The 19482-nt window shown below is 33.6% G+C and overlaps 2 protein-coding genes across 2 annotated transcripts; one reads left to right on the top strand and one right to left on the bottom strand.

The window, feature by feature from the left end:
- Positions 1 to 1857: 1857 nt before the first annotated feature.
- On the bottom strand, positions 1858 to 6175 carry LOC143607235 (protein EI24 homolog). Its single transcript, XM_077082760.1, has 11 exons — positions 6048 to 6175; positions 5914 to 5979; positions 4717 to 4864; positions 3684 to 3736; positions 3453 to 3587; positions 3322 to 3385; positions 3148 to 3233; positions 2875 to 2957; positions 2712 to 2788; positions 2164 to 2279; positions 1858 to 2064 (listed from the first exon to the last, which is right to left on the bottom strand). The coding sequence occupies exons 1-11, from the start codon at positions 6167 to 6169 to the stop codon at positions 1998 to 2000; spliced, it is 1017 nt and encodes a 338-aa protein (XP_076938875.1). The 5' UTR covers positions 6170 to 6175; the 3' UTR covers positions 1858 to 1997.
- Positions 6176 to 14424: 8249 nt separating this feature from the next.
- Positions 14425 to 16746, top strand: LOC143607234 (nifU-like protein 2, chloroplastic). Its single transcript, XM_077082759.1, has 4 exons — positions 14425 to 14654; positions 14747 to 14837; positions 15983 to 16293; positions 16401 to 16746. The coding sequence occupies exons 1-4, from the start codon at positions 14514 to 14516 to the stop codon at positions 16590 to 16592; spliced, it is 735 nt and encodes a 244-aa protein (XP_076938874.1). The 5' UTR covers positions 14425 to 14513; the 3' UTR covers positions 16593 to 16746.
- The last annotated feature ends 2736 nt before the right edge of the window (positions 16747 to 19482 follow it).

The raw sequence follows: 19482 nt of genomic DNA, 5'->3' as shown, positions 1-19482 counted from the left end.
ATTATAATTTTATATAGAAATGACCAAAAATTTTCAAAATGGTAACTCAATAATAACTTCATCCAAGGGTGATTATTTACGGACTTATATAAAATAAAAAATAAAGAAAATACGTGCTTATTAAGTTCATTTAACTCATTCAACAAAACCATATGTCCATGATTAAATTCTAAACTTTATTCACCATGTGGAGTCATATTCCCGTCCACTTAAGTCCAATACAAAATCTTATCTTTCACAAATTTGGTGTCCCCACTAATATAAATTGACAATGACTTGGAAATTTTGAATTAGATATTACGATTTTCATTTTTTCTTTTGTATAAAAATAGAACAAAAAGTCAACAATAAATATCTAAATATCTAAAATGATTAATATAAGTGGTTGTGGGAAATCATTTCTAGTCATCATTCCATTTTTACCTATTTGCATTCAAACTTGATACTTTCAACCTAACTTATGCATGTAATGCTAAAGGGGCTCTAGATCATATAGTGTTCGGTTCCCTTTTTCAATATTTTTATAATAGCTAAACACACACCTTTTATATTATATCATTTATCCAGGTTTGAATCCGAATCTAAAAAAAATAAAATTTTTGCTTCTTATCACTTGGCTACAACCCAAGTGACTCCTTTTTCAATATTTAACCTTATGCTTTTATAAAAAACAATAACTAAGTAAAATAATTTTAATTTTTCTAAATTATATAACTTTGTTATAATCTGATTTGATGTTTTGTTTAACACTTTAAATGTTTAATCTTTTATTTTCTCAAATATATATTCTTTTTTATAAAATTATTTATCAACTAGAAGCAAAATGCGTATCTAGATTGATATGTAACATGAAAAAACGATATGTAAACTAAACACGCACGTTTAATTAAATTACGGGTGTTTAATATTCCACTTGAAACCGACTAAACTAAAACCAAACCGATACTGTTTAAAATTGAACAAAATTACGATTCGGGTTCGGTGTCCAAAATTTGAACTTGGTCCAAGAATAGCAAATAAAGATTGGAGTATTATTTAACTTTTGGCATTTAACTCGCTCCAACTACAACTTTAGCTCAGCCCAACCTAGAGGTGCTAAAAAAAAAAACCGGTTCCGGACCTGACCTGACGGTTCCTATTCGAAACCGGACCCGACCTACCCTACCCGCGGTACGGACAACTGGACAACTTTGGTTTTCCCCGAGAACTGTATCCGAACCGGAACCGACCCGGTGAAACCGGTTCCGCCAATACCCGGTCAAAACCCGACCCTACCCTACCCCAAACCTGAAAAAAACCCGATGAAACCGCTCAAATACCCGACTATACCCGGAACCGGTTCCTACCCGGACCCGGTTTTGACTTTTATTGACCATACCCGGTTCCGGTTCCTGAGAATACCCAATTTGAGCACCTCTAGCCCAACCCAATCCATTTATAATTTCAGCTCAACCCAATCCAATAACAAACAATAGCTATTCAGCCTTTTACGGTTGAACCTGATAAACAAACCATGATTCTGGTTTTAACTGCTTGAATTCAGGTTGGTTCAGCTCGGTTTTTGGTTCAGACTGAAAAACCTTCACTTAAACGTAAAACACTGGAAACCGAGTCTGAACCGGTAAACACCCCTAATTATAACTTAAATAAAAGAACAGAATAAAGATACATATCAAACAACATGCAATGAAAGAACGAAAAAGTAAAATGACAAGTACCGTTTGTATCGAACGTTGTACATTTGTCAAATCCAATTACAAAGAAGGATTCCCAAAGAACCTCAAACAAGATGTGGAGACACAGGTAAGGTATGTATGTTCCATGTCAATCATCTTCACACCAAAAAACAACTATCACAATGTTGTCTTGTCATTTTCTAACCATTTTTCTATCTGCAAATGTCACACATTCTTAATTAATCCCATCCCATAAACAACTAAATGTAATCTTCATATAAACATAAGGATCTTCAAGCTCTTAAGATCAGCATGTTAGTTTCAGAGTGCTTTCTTGTCATGTGTTTGCTCCTGAGATTCGACAGGAAGAAGAGACAAGATTCTCATCCTGTAAAATAAAACGATAATCAAAATGAGTTTTGAGAGAAATGCTCATTAATTGATATGACAAAAGTATATAAAAGATTATGTAATGTAGATTTCATACAATAACTTATCTGCAGCATAAAATATAGGAAGCTTCCCAAATTCTTCACCTCTCAATTTCATTTTATGAGCATTAACTACACTCTCGGCATCTGAGCCCGCTGCAGTCAACACGAACTGGAACAAAAATTATTAGTGTTGTTGTATTATTTGATTAACTTCATTTACACCCAACCAAAACTAAAAAAAGGGTAAAAAAAGAAATTTAAGCTAAAAATAGGTAAATTACACAATTTGAAGTTATAGATGGGCATATATGAAAGTTTTAGAAAAATAGGGGTAAAATGGTAATTTATTAGATTATTTAGATATTCTGTGTATTTGATATTTTAAATATTTTGTAAGGGCATACATGATATTTTCAGTTTTGCATGGATAATATGATATTTTCCAAGTTTATAGGGGCATATATGAAATTGCCCCATTATTATTAATCTAACTCATCACAATCTTGTAAGCTATTAAACATGTAAAGCAAATTCCCAAACAATTTCGAGTTCGTATTCCTGATTTTTGGTATAATAGTACAGAAAGTGATCGAGTATTTACCATTGGAAATAGTACCGCCATTACTCCATAACTCACTAAAGGAGAAAAAAAGAAAATAGCAAGAACACAAGGAGATCCTGAAAGCAAAATATTGATACTCAAATGAATAATATTCTCACATCTTAATCACGTAAAAAATGAAAAATGAAAACCGGTAAAATACCAAAACCAGCAAAGAATGCCCAGTTTGACTCAAAAAAGTCAAGCCTTTTATCCAAACTCAGGCCAGAGAAGTTCCATTTGTACCTATGAAATTGAAAAGCTACAATGAGAACACATGTGGTATAACTAGCATTACTATCGTTAGAGGTGGCAATTTTAAATCGTTTACTACTATGAGCAGGTAACATACAGGTTAAGTTTTTAATTGAGTCAAAGGGTTTTAAAAACCTCGCTTAAAAGAGAACAGGTCAAAGTCAAATGGGTTGACACATACTCAAAGCAGTAATATGCATACATCCATGAAAGAAGTACAAAATTGAGAGCCTTCCCGATATAAGGTACAAAACCTGTGAGATAAACCTGTACAAACCCATTATTTTCAGCATACATTACCAAAGACTTACACCATTGAAACAAAAATATAACATGTATGTGACAATATTTATACCTCCAAGAAAAAAAAGGTCAATAAGAGGACTGAATACCCCTGTTCTGCTATTCCTATCATGACACTGCAAAAAACAATATAATATTATAACAACTAACAAGATAACGTGTATCCAAAGAATATAATCATACCTTCCGAGGTCAGTTGGTTTATCAACAGGCGTTGCAGTTTGTGAAGACGAAGGTTCATTTTGGCTAGATGAAGCTAAATTTGTTGGTCCGTCTTTTTCAGTAACTGTAAGACCAAACTTTGCAATATCATTGTACCTATAGAAGTTATGTGTAAGTGTACATGTATTATACATATAAGCCAGCAAGTTATAAGAAGCAACAAAATATCTGCTGAGAAGAAAAGAAATGTACCAGATGGTACTTAAAATGAAGCTGAATATGTACAAAGGGTAGAACCATAGACCCTGTTAAAAAGCAAAAACATACAAACGTTATGTAAGGCTGAGATTTCACAGGAAAAGTCGTTAATGGCACAAATGTTTGCAGTTTCATAAGAAATTCAATATCATGAGCAAAACCAAAAAAAAATTATGAATCATTAAGTAAGCCTGTAAACGAACCAAACGTTTAGTGAATTGTTTGCCTAGAAGTTCGATTATTTTTGTTTATATAATAAACGGACAAACATGAGCACATATCTCGATCATTCATTTATGTTCGCTTATGTTTGGTTACGTTCATTTATGTTCGTTAGTTTACGTTTGTTTGTTTATGTTTCATTTATTGCTAGGCCCATTACAATTTTTTCTAGTTTAACTAAATTAAAAAATTACCCATTACAATTTAATCTACTTTTATTACATTTTTTGGCCTGGCATATTAATATGCATGCTTACTTTTAACTGATGTTAGCTATGTTTTGTTCGTTTATATTTGTTCATCCATGTTCAGTTATATTCGATCGTTTACGGTCGTAAACCATTCGTTTATACTATTGACACGAACATGAGCAAGTTCATTTCTTAACGAACGAAAATGAAAATAAACAAGAACAAGAAGTCCAAGTTCGTTTAAGAGTTTGTGTTCAATCGCTTGTTCTATTAAAGTTGAACAAAAAACACGAACGGGGCATTTTTGTCAATATCAAAGTACAATTAAGTATGATAATGAAGATGTAGGATTAGTCATGGTATAAAAGGTTTCCAGTTTTTAATTAATTTTAAAGGATGCTGAATACTCTTTTTCACACACAAAACAAACTGCATAAAAATAGATAAATATATTAACTGTGCAAAGGACTTTTAAAACTTTGATTACTTAGCAATGAAGGATTGTAGGAAACATGATGATTCACATTTCAAGAACTCAAAATGATTGCTTATAAGCATCTTAAGATATAGTATACAATGTTGTAAAGGCAACAACTTTCCTATTATATACTCACATAAATAAGTTGCAAGAGTCCAAGTCGTAAGAAGGCATACAATCTTATAGGCATCTCGGATACGCACGGTTCTTGATAACCATCAGGGACTCCAAAAGGTAATAGCCATTCTAGCGTTGGAAGGATAACAGATCTTAGGATGAAAATACTGCAAAGTAATACAAAATTTAAGTCACTCTACATGGTAGATGATTAAATAGAATTGCATTTCAGTAACAGCTAAAAATATACATAAAAAATGTTATAGACTTCATTTTATTTTTATGTATTGGTGGCACTACTGGCTGATAAGAACCGTGTTGCATTTCAAAACTTTAAAGGAAAGCTTCATATTTAGAAAACTGGCTATGTATATTAGTGTTAACAATGATGTAGATTTTGCAACAACTTCAATTATGTATTACATGAAATGTCTAGTAGTTGTATCAGAAGTAATCATAGTTCTATACTTCTATTCATGGTTAAATCTTTAACCAGAGACGATTCGGTAAGCGTGTTTTGACATAGAAACATCTATTCACATGACGTGCAATGATCTATAACCCAAATATTATCATAAAAGAGATAATAACTACATACTGTGACCTAATTTAAACAACATAACAGCAATTCCTGCAAATATATACGTTTAATTAAAGTCTAAATCACTTAATAATTAAGGTATAATATAATCACTCCCATTCATACAGAAACCAGTGCACTAAAATGTGTTTATGATCAAAAATGTGTTTTGTAACTAGATACAGTTATCAATTCAAATAACACAAGCGAATTCTCCTACTCAAATAAAGGTCAAACCTATGCAGTTAATGCGGAAAAATATCGGATATCGGACAAGGACCAATATTTGAGATATCCGTTATTGCGGTAGGATATCGGTAATTTTAATATCATGCAGAATTTACATATATAGGAACTTAACACTAACAATTCAGTATAGTCTCCTACCATGAACAAATTAACCTTTTGCAACTTACGAGACGCTAACAACTGTAGCAAGTAGGAACTGATTAAACACTAACACACTAAAAATTGACAATTAAGTCTTAAAAAACTGAAATCCGTGATATATCGGTTAATTTTGCCAATATTATCGGTACCGATAACCACTATAGCACTAGTTAACAGCCTTGGAATCAAATGATGACTTATTTTGTAACAAATTGATTACAATATAAAGTTAGAAGCAAGGATGACCTTCCTAGAAAGATGAATCCGTTCAACAGAAAGCACTGTCCAGTTCGGATCATCAACTGCTTTGATCTACAGAACAAAATTAAATAAACAATAAGAAGTTAAAATTGAAGATAAGAGTAGCGAAATTAGGGAACCTGAGACAGTATACGGCAACTCTGTGCAGACAGCAAGCTTGTCGGAAGCCTTCGAGCCATAGCAATGATGCTAGCTTGAGTTTTGTACGGTAACGTGTGATCAAAGGACCAATGTTTTCCATTACTGATTTGGGGGTTTTGTCATCATCATCATCATCATCGTTATCACAGTATTACTCGGTATATCCCACCAATAGCAACGCTATGGCAGGGTTTGAGGAGGGTAAGATGTAGGCAGCCTTACCTCTACCCCATAGGGATAGAGAGGCTGCTTCCGGTGAGACCCCCGGCTCGATAGTAGTTTTGCATCAAGCCTTGGACATAAGGCACATAGCACTCAATCATCCGGACACCGGCTGATCGGTGCATGTACCCTTATCTTTCAGCTATCAACCCCACTACATGATGCCTGATTAACCGTCCGTCACTTTTAACGTTATTTTCACGAGATTAGTAAAATAACGTCAAAATTAGTGCAATTTCACTTTTGCCCACCCGAGGGTTCATTGGTTTCATCAGCAGGTTTTGGTTATGTTGTGTATATGGATACTTTCTGATTTGGTCCCTTCATATTATTGTTACAGGTTTAGTCACCGAAGTTTTGACTTTTGGTTATTCGTGTTTTGGAAGTAATTTTTATTGGAGTTTTTTACCTAAACGGGGGAGAGGGGAAAAGTATTTACTAAAATAGGTTTTTTCTTAATAAATTTACCTTTTCTCACACTCAATCTTATTAAATAAATTAATTTCTATTAAAAACTTATATATAAAAATCATAGATAAAAAATAATTTAAATAAATAAAATACATCTTTTTTTTCTATTAAACTATTCAAAAAAAAAAAGTTTCTGGAATCCGTTTCCAACATTTACGTTTTGTTTTATGAAAATCGATTTATAAGAAAAACTATTTTTTATTCTCTTTGCTTTTAATTTCTTTATTATTGTTATTTTTATGGTTTTCTTTAAGTTATTTTACATAGGAGTCTTTAATAACTAATTTGGACATAATAACGATATTGGTAACGATGTTTACTCGGAATCTGTTTGGTTCAATTTGTCATCGTACAAATAAATTACTGACACTCGTGTATAGCTTATGATATAAAAAAATGCTCTAGTTTGAATACATTTTTTCATTCAACAAAATTTAAATGGAGATGTAAGTTATTTTTTAACGTATGTTATAGAAAAAGATGAAAATGAAATTTCAAAAGCAAAAAAATAAAACATAAAAAATTGAAACATCGGTCTAGACCATAAAACAACTCCAAACTCATTTTTTTAAAAACTCGTCTGATAATAAATAAATAAAAATATAAATATAAGAAACAGTTTATAAGAACATAAGTCAACAAAATGAAATATAAACTCATTTGATAATAAATAAATAAAAATAGGAATATAAGAAATATTTTACAGGAATATATCTTAATCGAAATGATAAACAAAAAAATAAAAGTTTAATTTTATTTTAACCCAAGTTTTTTAACACTTTTCAAACTCATTTATATATGTTTTTTTATATACAAGTTTTTAATAGAATTAATTTATTTAATAAGAATGAGTGTGAGAAAAGGTAAATTTATTATATTAAGGAAAACCTATTTTGATAAATAGTTTCAAATCACCCATATTGGTAAATATTTTTCTCCTCTCCCCCATTTTGGTAAAAAACTCTTTTTATTGTTTGGGTCTAATGTTGTAAAAGTCAGTCTCCAAGGTTTTAGAATCGGCAATTACAATAGTCCTCGTACATTCACCTTGCCGACTTTTTGCAAGTCGACAATATTGCTTGGCCATGGTCGAACTCGGTCTACTCGTCCTCCAAGGCCTTGGAATCGGCGATTACTCGGTCCTTGGACCTCCACCTCCAAGGCATTGGTTATTTCTTCTGTTTTTTTGCCATTTTTTTTTGGAAGTTTATGGTTTTATTTTAAGGTTTTGGTTCTAATTTGATGAATTTATTCAATGTTCCTGGGTCAACGAAATAAAGTTAGCGCCTTAGACACACACTTAATTAAGCTGCCTAAATTTTGGGGAAAAAGTATATATTGATATATATATATATATACTAGTAGTAGTTTACCCGCGCGATGTTGCGGTGATGACAATATATTTAAACAGATTTTTAATAGTTACAACTTTTTAAACATACGGCACGATACGGTTTTTTCAAAAAAATGAATGTTTCTTTTTGTACTTTACAATTACTATACGAATCATAAAAAACAAGTTTTATATGATCGAAACTTATTTTCCTGAGCATTTTTACCTGAACCAAATCTATTATGGTAGTCACGATTATTTGGGAAGATTTTTGAAACTTTCATGCACGACCAAAGATTTAATGTTCACCCATAGGTAAAATTGGTATTTCCTTTAAATGACACAAATTCGTTTTGCATATAATTATTATGACGCAAACCAAAACCTTTTTTTAAGGGATATTGGTTTTTAATACTCCCAAATTTCCCTCATTGGTAGGTAACACTCCCAACTTTCACCATATTTTCTTATATCACTCCCCGTCTAAATGAACACTAACCTCATTAATGTTTTGGACTAAAGATGTCATTCAAATTAGTTGGGGGGATAAAGCATAAATTTTATTTTAACACACATTCTACAATATATATATATATATATGACACTCTCTCTCTCTCTTCTACACTCTGCAATCCGATCACCACCATCAACAACCCACCACCTCCACTTTTAATTTACCGTCATCGACCACCATAACCGCCACCGCTAACACTCGCCACCATTATCAACACCGTCACTGTAACCATCACCCTCATCATCTATAACGAAATGCACCTCAAATTAACGCATCAGTTGAACTTGAATCACACCTTAATATAATCAAATCAAAGGCGATAGACCAAATCACATCTTAATCGGACCAAATCGAACCTGATTTAGGGTCGTCGGTAACTCTATATCATGTTTCTTTTCCGGCGATGGTTGTTGATGTAGCCGGACGATGGTTCCCCATTGTTAGCATCACCCTCCACCACTATCATTGCATCCACCTTTAGAAACTAGCACCGTCGTTGTCAGATATGTAAACTCAATCCAAGAACCCGTCTCATATTTGTTTGGGGTTAGGGTTCTGATGGGGCCTGGTGGCAGCGGTTTGATTTCCAGCGAAAGTGAAGGTGGATGTGGTGGGTTTCGATAAGACCTGGTGGCAGCGGTTTGATTTCCGGCAAAAGTGAAAGTGGAGGTGGTGGGTTACGATGGGGGCCTGGTGGCAGCGGTTTGATTTCCGGCGAAAGTAAAGGTGGAGGTGGTGGGTTGTTGATGATGGTGGTGGGATTGCATGGTGTAGAAGAGAGAGAGAGAGAGAGAGAGAGAGAGAGTGTTTATATATATATATATATATATATATATATATATATATATATATATATTGCAGAATGTGTGTTAAAATAAAATTTATGTTTTACCCCCTCAACTAATTTGAATGACATTTTTAGTCCAAAACATTAACGAGGTTAGTGTTCATTTAGACGGGGAGTGGTATAAGAAAATATGGTGAAAGTTGGGAGTGGTAGGCGACAAATCGAAAGTTGGGAGTGTTATCTACTAATGAGGGAAAGTTGGGAGTATTAAAAACCAATATCCTTTTTTTTTAAAGATATATCGAACTCATTATGCTTATAACATGTTTTAACCAGAATCATAGTTGACAGTTTATTTTTAATGTCCCGAACTCATTTTACTTGTTATCCATCTTAATCTGAACAAAACTTTAATTTTTTTTATAATGGCCTAAATTCATTTGGCTTGCATCCCATTATAACTCGAACACATTTTAACATATTGAAGTCCTCAATCGTTAATCCAAAAAAATAAAAATATTAAAAAAAAGATGGAAACTCATTTTGCTGGGCATTTTGACCTGAACCAATTCTACTATGTTAGTCACGATTATTTGGGAGTCTTTTGAAACCTTCATAAACGACCAATGATTTAATGTTTACCCAAAGCCGAAATTGATATTTTTTAAATGACTTGGATTCATTTTGCATATAACTGTTTTGATGCAAACCAAAACCATTTTTAAGATGACTCGAACTCATTATGCTTATAACATTTTTTAACCATAACCAAAATTGACTATTGTAATAAACTCATTTGTTACATCTAGTTATAACTTGAAGGCGTTTCAACCTGTAAAAGTCCTCAATCGTTGACCTGAAACAATAAAAGTATTTTAAAGAAAATGATCAAAATTCATTTTGATGTTATTTTGACTTGAACCAAAATTGATATTTTTGTTAATTGAAACGAAATCATTTTGGTATAAGTTTATAACATGCGCACAATTATTCTTATATTGGAACGCCAACAAAAATTAACACGTTGTGATTGCATGTTTGAAATTTATTAAAATGTATTATATTCAAATATATAAATGAAAAACAAAGAAAGAGAATATAGATTATTACATGGGTAAACTTAAGGGGGAATGAAAGAGTAATTATTGATTAAATTTACAAAACTTGAGTTTAGTTGAATGGTTTAATTTGTAATTATATTTTAGGTTCATGATTGCATATTTGAGTTGTACTTTTATGCTTATTTGACTTGTACATTATAATCAACACCTCAAAATAAATCAAAATTTATATCGAAACGTCAACAAAAATAAGCATATTGCAATGGTAAGTTCGTTTTGTTTAAAACACAATATAATAAAAGATATTGAAGAAATGAAAATTTTAAATGAATTTGTCAATTAAATGAGTAAAGATAAAGGGTTTATGTGTAACTTATTTACAAATTAACAAAGTTGTATTGAAGTTGAAGGGTCATTTTTGTAACTATTTTCTAAAGTAAATATTCTTAACCGTACATGATGTCAAAACTACCATATTGCCCTTAAAATTTCAAAATCTTATGCATTAGTGATTGTATATTATGCATTAGTGATTGTACCTCTTAAAATTTAAGTGGTCATTCACTCATGCTTTATATATAGTATAGATATATATATATATATATATATATATATATATATATATATATATAATCGGCAATGAGAAACAAAAGTGTCTATTGGTTTGGTGGTAAGTTTGTTTTTTACTTAATGGTAAGTCACAAGTTCGAGACTAGTTATTAACATTTTTTTTTGTTTTTAAACACAACTATCAAGAAAGAGTCACAAAAACTCATTTCAATTTAAGCCTTCAAAATCTTGAGTCGGTCATAGCTAGGCCACTCGCCACTAACCATATTAGGGTTCTATTAACATTTTTAGAATGTTAGTTTGGTTTTGATGTGCATTACGCTTGTTTTAACATATATATAATATCCACTAATTAATTTTTGCAAATGCGTATCATTTCTGAGTACTCCCTAGGGAGTTTGACTGCCTAGTTTCAATTTTATGGGGTGTTTGAGTGAGCTTTTAGATTTAATTATTTGTTTTTTGAAAAACAAAACCACTTTCAAAAAACTCTATTTTGAAGTTCTCGAGAAGCTTTACCAAACACATTTTGATTTTCAATAAACAAATAACATTTAAGCAACTATTAGAAACTCACCCAAACACTCCGTTAAACTATCTGGATTGCTTTAAATTGCCATTTATCATCTTTATTTTTATGCTAGAGGCATATTGTGATTTGCATTTGTTTTACTAAGATACAAGATATTAATAAGTAGTTTTGAATTATTATAGACTCGTAGTTCATATTTAGGGGGGTGTTTGGCCTAGCTTTTTTTAATAAAGCTTATAGCCTTTTTAGTTTTATTTTACAAAATAAGCTTAATTTGGTGTTTGGTTTAGCTTTTTAAGCTTATGCTTATTAGCTTATATAAGCTCATTTGAAGAAGCTTATTTAAAAATTGTTTTTTTGCTTATTTGATGAATCTTATTTGTTTAAGGGTGTAAATTACTTATTTGTCCTCATATGGTGGTGGATTAGTGATTATTACTTAAACAAATTAAAGATTGTTGAATTTAACAACTTATTAAGACATGTAATTAACTTGTAGGATATAAGCTAATCCAAACACTTAAAAAAAATTTATCAAATAATAGAAAAAAAAACTATAAGCTAATTTTATATATAAGCATAATGTCACGGAACTATCCCTTTGACTCCGTGTGGCGCCCGAAGGCTAGCCAATCGGTTCGCTCATGATCAGGGCTTGCTGGTTTCGTCCTGCATTAGACTCATCAGGCGAGCAGCAACAGCTCACAATCAGCGATGCGTTCGTCGTGCAAGCACGACTAGGCATGTACGCCATCTTTCCCGCTGAGGTCGTGCCCAATGAAGTCCGGGGCGAGCCAACAAACCCAAGCGTTACAACATAAATTAAGCATCTCGATCTTCAAATATTTGGTCTGTGGCACTCTCCTACCACCATAACCATGCACGTCCTCATGCATGCACTTGTCGTCCCATGCCGACGTGCAAGACTTAGACGTTGGTCTTCCCCTATGCCATGCATGTCTGAAGGGCAAGTTCGCCGTCTCATACCAGCTCACAAGCCGAAGCCATGCGTATTGAGAATGATTCACTCTGATAAATGGGGCGCCCGGTAGTTCAGCCAAAATGTGAGTTAGCCGTGTCGGTTAATTATGTCGTCGGATTATATGACGCCGACGATCGCGAACCTAGTAGACTTCAACCCAGATTACGGCTCTGTCACACCGTAAAACTTTTAACACGAACACGGTGGCCTTCACTTCACTGGACTAGGGCGGAGCTCACGATTCCATACTCACGGCTTACAAAGACCGTTCGATCTTCTCCCACCACCATTGCATAACTCATCCTCGACATTTTAAGCTCTTTTTGGTTGAGTGTGCACGTTCCAACGTATCCGAGGTTCGACCTGCTCTGATACCACTTGTCACGGAGCTATCCCTTTGATTCCGTGTGGCGCCCGAAGGCCAGCCAATCGGTCCGCTCATGATCAGGGTTTGTTGGTTTCGTCCTGCCTTGGACTCATCAGGCGAGCGGCAACAACTCGCAACCAGCGATGCATTTGTCGTGCAAGCACGACTAGGCATGTACGCATTCTTTCTCGCTGAGGCCGTGGCCAATGAAGTCCGGGACGAGCCTACAAACCCAAGCGTTACAACACAAATTAAGCATCTCAATTTTTAAATATTTGGTCCGTGACAATAAGCTTAAAAATAAAAGCTATGCCAAACACCACCTTATTACAATTTTGAAAAGTTATTTTTGCGTGTGATACATCTATACTATATATAATACACAAAACAAGGGTAAATTAAGACACTTATTTTAAGTAATTTACAACACTTAAAGCATGAGGTACATGTGTTAGTAAGGGTAAATATGTCTTTTAAACACAATTCATCCAACTTACAAGTTTGGTCCCTCATGTTTAACCATATTATGTTTTTAATTTAACTTGTAAACTAACTTCTCACCCATGATTTTTAAACGACTATAGCATTTTCATACGTTAATATTTTTATAAACAAATTGCACCATAAAAACGAGCATTTTATTCTCTTTAATTTGGATATGATATTGTTGTAATTTTTTTTTCATTTTAAATAAATTAATATGTTACGTATGGGTGTTCAGTGTCGGTTTTGATGGTTTTTAAGTTAAACTTGTGAGTACAACCGTTAATACTGATTTTTTGTCGTCCAAAACCAAACTCAACCATTGAAAGTTGAAACTGAATCGTTACTAACGGCCTGGTTCCAGTTTGGTTTCACAGTTTAAACTTTAATAATAAATTTAGTTTAAAATAATTAATAATTTAAAGGTATAATCAATTTTAACTAAAAACCAACATAATATGATACTTGAGATGATCATAAATAAAAAATGATAATTTTAACCATATAAATGATAAATATTAATGGAAGATCTAGGACGTGAAAACAACAAAGATTACAAAATGAATCATATTGATGAATCATATTGTAATTAGGTTAATTTGAAACTGTATAGCCAAGTTATTTTTAATAATAAAAAGATTATGTTCAATTAAATTTTAACTATATCTGATATATACTACAAAACATATCTGATAATTAATAAACAAAAAGATTAAATTGCGTTCAACATTTACAGTATGGTCTGGTTTCATATGGCCAGTTGCCGATATAAACCGCGAACCAACCGTTCACTACGTTTTGAAAATTTTGAAACCGACTAACAAACCGAAAGTAAAAAAAGAAAAAGAAAAAAAGTAAGTCAAACCAATGATCGATTTAAACGATTTCAAGGTTTTAACCGAACCATAAACACTTATATTACGTGATTAATAGGTTCAAACACCCGCTGCATCGCGCGGACACTCGTTTAGGATACCAAAATAAATCATGATTGGTGGGCAAATTTGGGTGTGTTCCCCTTTCGTAGTCGTCAAGGCTGAAACCCTGCACAAAAACTACCCAGTACAACTCCCTCTTTCTTCAAACCAACAACATATCATTCTAATCGTAAATTCGAACAAGATGCAAGCTGCTGCTGCTGCTGCTGCTGCTGTGATGTTGAGCCAGTCATCTTATTCCTACGTCACCAGACCTCAGCAAACCCTTGATTCCACTTCTGCTCCATCTTCCACCTCATATTCCACCGTCAATTCGTTCCCCAAGGTTTCGTAATTAATTAACCTTATAGCTGTTGTGTTTTTTATTTATACTGTAACTATTTAACGATTTTGATCTCTGAATTTATTAATGTCCAGATCTCTTCTTTCATCGGCGCTCGTGTTACTATCTCCAGAGGTTGTTCGTCTTCATCTAAATTCCGATTTCAGCAGCCGAAACGCCGAATAGGTAACCGCTTTTTAAACTTTTAGCTGATATTATTCATGAATTCTGTTTTTGGAAGTTGAGTTCCAAAATTGATTTGAGATTAGGACCGAACCTAATGTGATATAACTTTTAAATTTTATTCCAATAAAAGGATCCAATTACAATAAAGAGGCAGGTAAGCAGGCAACAAGCTGCGCCGCCACCCCCCTTTTGAATGGCAAAACCGATCCTACTGAAAATAAAATTATCGTTCTTTGGCGTCGTTGAGTTACTGTGCACGACCCGCTGAACTCTTTTTAGAAACGTAGCAGCATCGGGAGCAAGAGACCCAAACGTATCAAAAGCAAAAGGAATGAAGGCGTGTTGATTCTCCACACACGCCTTCTCGTGCTTAGCAGTTTTTCTTGCTTCTGCCTTTAACACGGCCTGCCTAGCAACAAACCCGGTGTCCCTAAGCCCGACAAGAGGGGACACCCCAGTAAGGTCCACACAAGCATGCTTCCCCCAGCCCAACCTAAAGTTATGCGTTAGTGAACCGTTCGAGTTTGTTCGTTTAATTAGTGAACACGACATTCTGTTCGATTCGTTTAATTGTGTTCGTTAATGTTTCATGGTTGTATGTTTATGTTCGTTTATATATCTTATGCTTTTTAATTTTTAGTTGCCTATCGTAACATTTAAACGTCTTTGATGTTTTTTTTTCTCAAATTCGTTTATGTTTTGTGTTTGTTTATGAACCTAACGAACTAACACAAATTTTTGTACGGTTATGTGTTCATTAACTATTTGTTTGTCTGATAAAAGCTTAATGAACGGACATGAAGCCTCGTTCGGTTTAATTCGGTTTGTTTGCAGCCCCAATTCATCATTGTCATCGTACTCATTAACTCCACCAATAACAAAACTATGGTAGGTTCTGAGGAGGGTAAGATGTAGATAGCCTTACCTCTACCATGTAGGAATAGAGAGGCTGCTTCCGGTGAGACCCCGTGCTCGATTTTGCAGCCTTAATTGAGATAATATATTTAAATGCTACTGTTTGGATTGGACAATTATGGTATCTTGTTTGTTGTAGTGAAGTAGATAATGTATTGAATAATTAAAATAGTGTATACAAGTTTTAACAATTTCTTGACATGTGCATTCTTTATGGTTTTGTGTTGCAGTTGTAAAGGCTGTTGCAACTCCAGAATCAGCTGTAGAGCTTCCTCTTACTGCAGAAAATATTGAGAAGGTACTGGATGAAGTTAGACCTTATCTAATTGCAGATGGTGGCAATGTTGCATTACATGAAATTGATGGAAATGTGGTGCGCTTAAAGCTACAAGGAGCTTGTGGTTCATGTCCAAGTTCTGTAACCACCATGAAACTGGGAATTGAAAGGCGGTTAATGGAAAAGATTCCTGAAATTGTTGCTGTTGAACCAATACCAGATGAAGAAACTGGCCTTGAACTGAATGAAGAAAACATAGAGAAGGTATAATGCACACTGATCATCTGATTTTCGATATTTAAAGTCGTGATAATTAGTTTTTAATGCGCAAGTATGCAGCTTTTTGTTTACCTTTTGTTTAAACATTGTAGGTTCTTGAAGAAATAAGGCCATATCTTGTTGGGGCTGCAGGTGGAACACTAGAATTTGTGTCGATAGAAGAGCCAATTGTGAAAGTACGATTAACGGATCCTGCAGCAAGTGTGATGACTGTAAGAGTAGCTGTCACTCAGAAATTGCGTGAAAAAATCCCCGCTATTGCCGCAGTTCAACTCTTACAGTAGATGTTCCATTCCGCACCTGCGTTTCTATATTGTTAAAACCTTAAGATAAAACATATGTAAACAACGTATAGCAATGAACTAATGCGACACCATCATGCAGTAAACCATGTACAGTTTCATTTGTTATCAAATATGTTTGTTTTAAGACAAGTATAATAATGGCTGCCTTCTAAATACATTTTTTGTATATTGTGGTTTTGATTTTTAAAGATAATTCATATATATTGTTGCTAAGTCACGCTCATGCTCGATGTGTTAAGTTGCGAATTCGTATAAAACATGGACGCTCAGACCTGAGTCTTCTTAAAACATGAACCCGTCAGTGTATAGAAAAGCAGTCCAACTTACTAGATTCTTGGCTCCGTTGGGCCAAAACAGTATCGGGACTAGAATCATGTTGGTGCACAAACGAGAACTGGACAGTGAGATGACGGGTCAGTTTTGGGTTTGGCTGGTCGGGTTTCTCATGGGTCAGTAATGAACCGTTTGTGTAAGTTGGGCTTTAAAAGTCGAGAGCTGGGCTGGGCTGAATGTGACATGTAGTTTTGTTTGGGCACAATGAAACACCTATGTTCTAATAACCTGTTAAAACTAGGGATGAGCAAGATAAGGGTCGGACCCTTGAAACCCGGTTACCCGACTTTCAAAACCCTTAATTAGACCCGAATATATAATATGGGTCGGGTAAAGGGTATTCAAATTTCACCTTAAAGGGTAAAATGGTTTCTAAGGGTCCTACCCTTTTTCATACCCTTGACCCGTTTACTAGTTTCTAGATAGATGTATATGAGATTCGCGATTAATATGAAATTTATGAGAGATTTGTATTTCATATATGATATCCGAAATTTCTCAATTACTAAGAAAAATAAAAATAAAGGGTCATACTACTAACTGTTTCAATCGTTCTCTACATGTAATTTGTAAATGTGAATATTATATGTATCAGTTCAAATGGATGATTAACTTTTAAAGTTAGACTTTACTATGTTATTGAATGAAAGAATAATTGTTCTAAGATTCATATATTAAAGTCATATATAAGATATGCAACTAGTAAATGCAGAAAAAAAGATGTGATTACTGCCTTAAAGGGTAAAGGGTTGGATCCTTTAAACCTTTATTTATACCCGACCCTTTAATTGTTTAGAGGGTAGGGTCTCGGGCCCACGTTTCTTCCTGAAAGGGTAAAGGATCCAGGTAGGATATTAGGTAAAAGGATAAGGTCTTACCCTTTGAACAGCCCTACTTGAAACCAATTCAAATAAGCATTTCAACATATGCATACACTTCTGCAAAATACATACATATACACTGTTGTCTTATTCACATATAATTGGCCCTGTTACATAAAAGAATAACACTTTGCTGATGTGTCGTGCTCACGTGCTCCTCAGCATTTTCAACCCGTTTTTGTTATATGGTATTCTAATGGATTATGTGTGACCCATATTACTCAATCGGGTTATAAGATATTTAGCCTCCCATGTTGATGCAGAGCCCTAAACATGCTTTCATATGTGCATATTAGTTACATAAAGATAAGATATTATGAAGTATTTACCTAATTCGTTTCTAAAAAAACCAATCTATCGAGGCAGTAGCAAAACCATAGTATATCCATATACTGTTAGTGCATCCACAAATACAATAAGCCACTTTTACAAGGTGTTTAGTGTGTCAAGTGACACATATCGAAGTATCTAACCAATCACCATCTTTCTCTCTCTTGTCATACTCACAATCACTTAAAAGCACTATACTTTTACCTCTCTAATTTATATCTAGTCACACTCTCACATACTTGTTTTTTGATGTTTTTCTTAAAAACATCCATAATAAGAGATTTTTGAAGTGTTTATGAGGATAATGAGGTGATGTGGATGAGGGAGGATATGATGTGGAGGAGATAGGATTGGGTAAGTGTCATATGGCACCCAAAAACACCCATAAAAACACAATCTTTTGGAGATTGTATGAAGACCTAATCCACACATTCCCTCCTTCACGTCACACGATATTTCATCCACGTCAGACTCTCTCTACTCAAAAACATTTATAAAAACACCTATTGCATGTTCTTATACAATTTTGATACCAAATATATAATATCACTACTTTAAACATTGAATTCATATATTTGAGTAATATTGTTGTGGGGTTCTTTAAATAAATTTGGGACTTAGGATGTCAAGAAAATTGGATGATGTAATCATTAAAATTCTTGATTTGATTTCTAAGGGGCGTGTTAAATGTGTATAATGGAATAATAATGGCTCATGGTCATTAAATTTTATTTGAACTTGAAAGTGGATATAAAAATGATGACCTACAAAAGCAACTTGAATGGCAATAGGTTCTAAAGATCAATTTGGTTTCAAATAACATGTTTAATAGATTTGAGTTGCATTTAATTACCTTTCCTTTCCCTGTTACATCCAAAACTTAATATGTACAATTTTAGATTTGTGTTGTCTAATAAAATGTTTATTTTTTCTTTCGTTTTAAAGCTATTATAACACATATAATAATCTTTAACTTTGGTAGTTTCTTGCAAATAAATTATACAGGAAGCTTACTCGATACTTTGTCATCTTTAACACAATATCTGCCATGTATGTTATATCCATTATTTGTTCAATTGTTTGCGTAGACTATTTCTTGGGGGTACTAACGGGTCATCTTGTCGGACGTTGGCGTGTGAAACTCGATGCAAACCATAAAATTGTATCTGACATGTGAAACCGAATACGACATAAATATGTGTAATTATATGTTATCTTTTGTTAAAAACCCGTGTATTTCGTATAATACACGAGGCTCAAGCTAGTGTGTGTATACACACAACATACATTGTTGTCTTTCTATCAAAAATATGCACTGTTACACA

Source organism: Bidens hawaiensis, unplaced genomic scaffold, assembly GCF_021521415.1.
Source record: "Bidens hawaiensis isolate Kalapana, Puna unplaced genomic scaffold, B.hawaiensis_p1.1 tig00080519_1, whole genome shotgun sequence".
NCBI lineage: Eukaryota > Viridiplantae > Streptophyta > Magnoliopsida > Asterales > Asteraceae > Bidens > Bidens hawaiensis.
The sequence above is the reverse complement of the archived record's forward strand: the minus strand, read 5'-3'. Positions and strand labels throughout refer to the sequence as shown.

What these genes read in the sequence shown, in the direction of transcription:
- LOC143607235 (XM_077082760.1), bottom strand. Translation starts at nt 6,169, where the DNA reads ATGGAAAACATTGGTCCTTTGATCACACGTTACCGTACAAAACTCAAG. An exon ending in GACTCTTGCAACTTATTTAT is followed by an intron (nt 3,737 to 4,716) that starts GTGAGTATATAA and finishes GCTTTTTAACAG; the next exon opens with GGTCTATGGTTCTACCCTTT. An exon ending in TATGCATATTACTGCTTTGA is followed by an intron (nt 2,958 to 3,147) that starts GTATGTGTCAAC and finishes TCAATTTCATAG; the next exon opens with GTACAAATGGAACTTCTCTG.
- LOC143607234 (XM_077082759.1), top strand. Translation starts at nt 14,514, where the DNA reads ATGCAAGCTGCTGCTGCTGCTGCTGCTGCTGTGATGTTGAGCCAGTCA. An exon ending in GCAGCCGAAACGCCGAATAG is followed by an intron (nt 14,838 to 15,982) that starts GTAACCGCTTTT and finishes TTTGTGTTGCAG; the next exon opens with TTGTAAAGGCTGTTGCAACT. An exon ending in ATGAAGAAAACATAGAGAAG is followed by an intron (nt 16,294 to 16,400) that starts GTATAATGCACA and finishes TAAACATTGTAG; the next exon opens with GTTCTTGAAGAAATAAGGCC.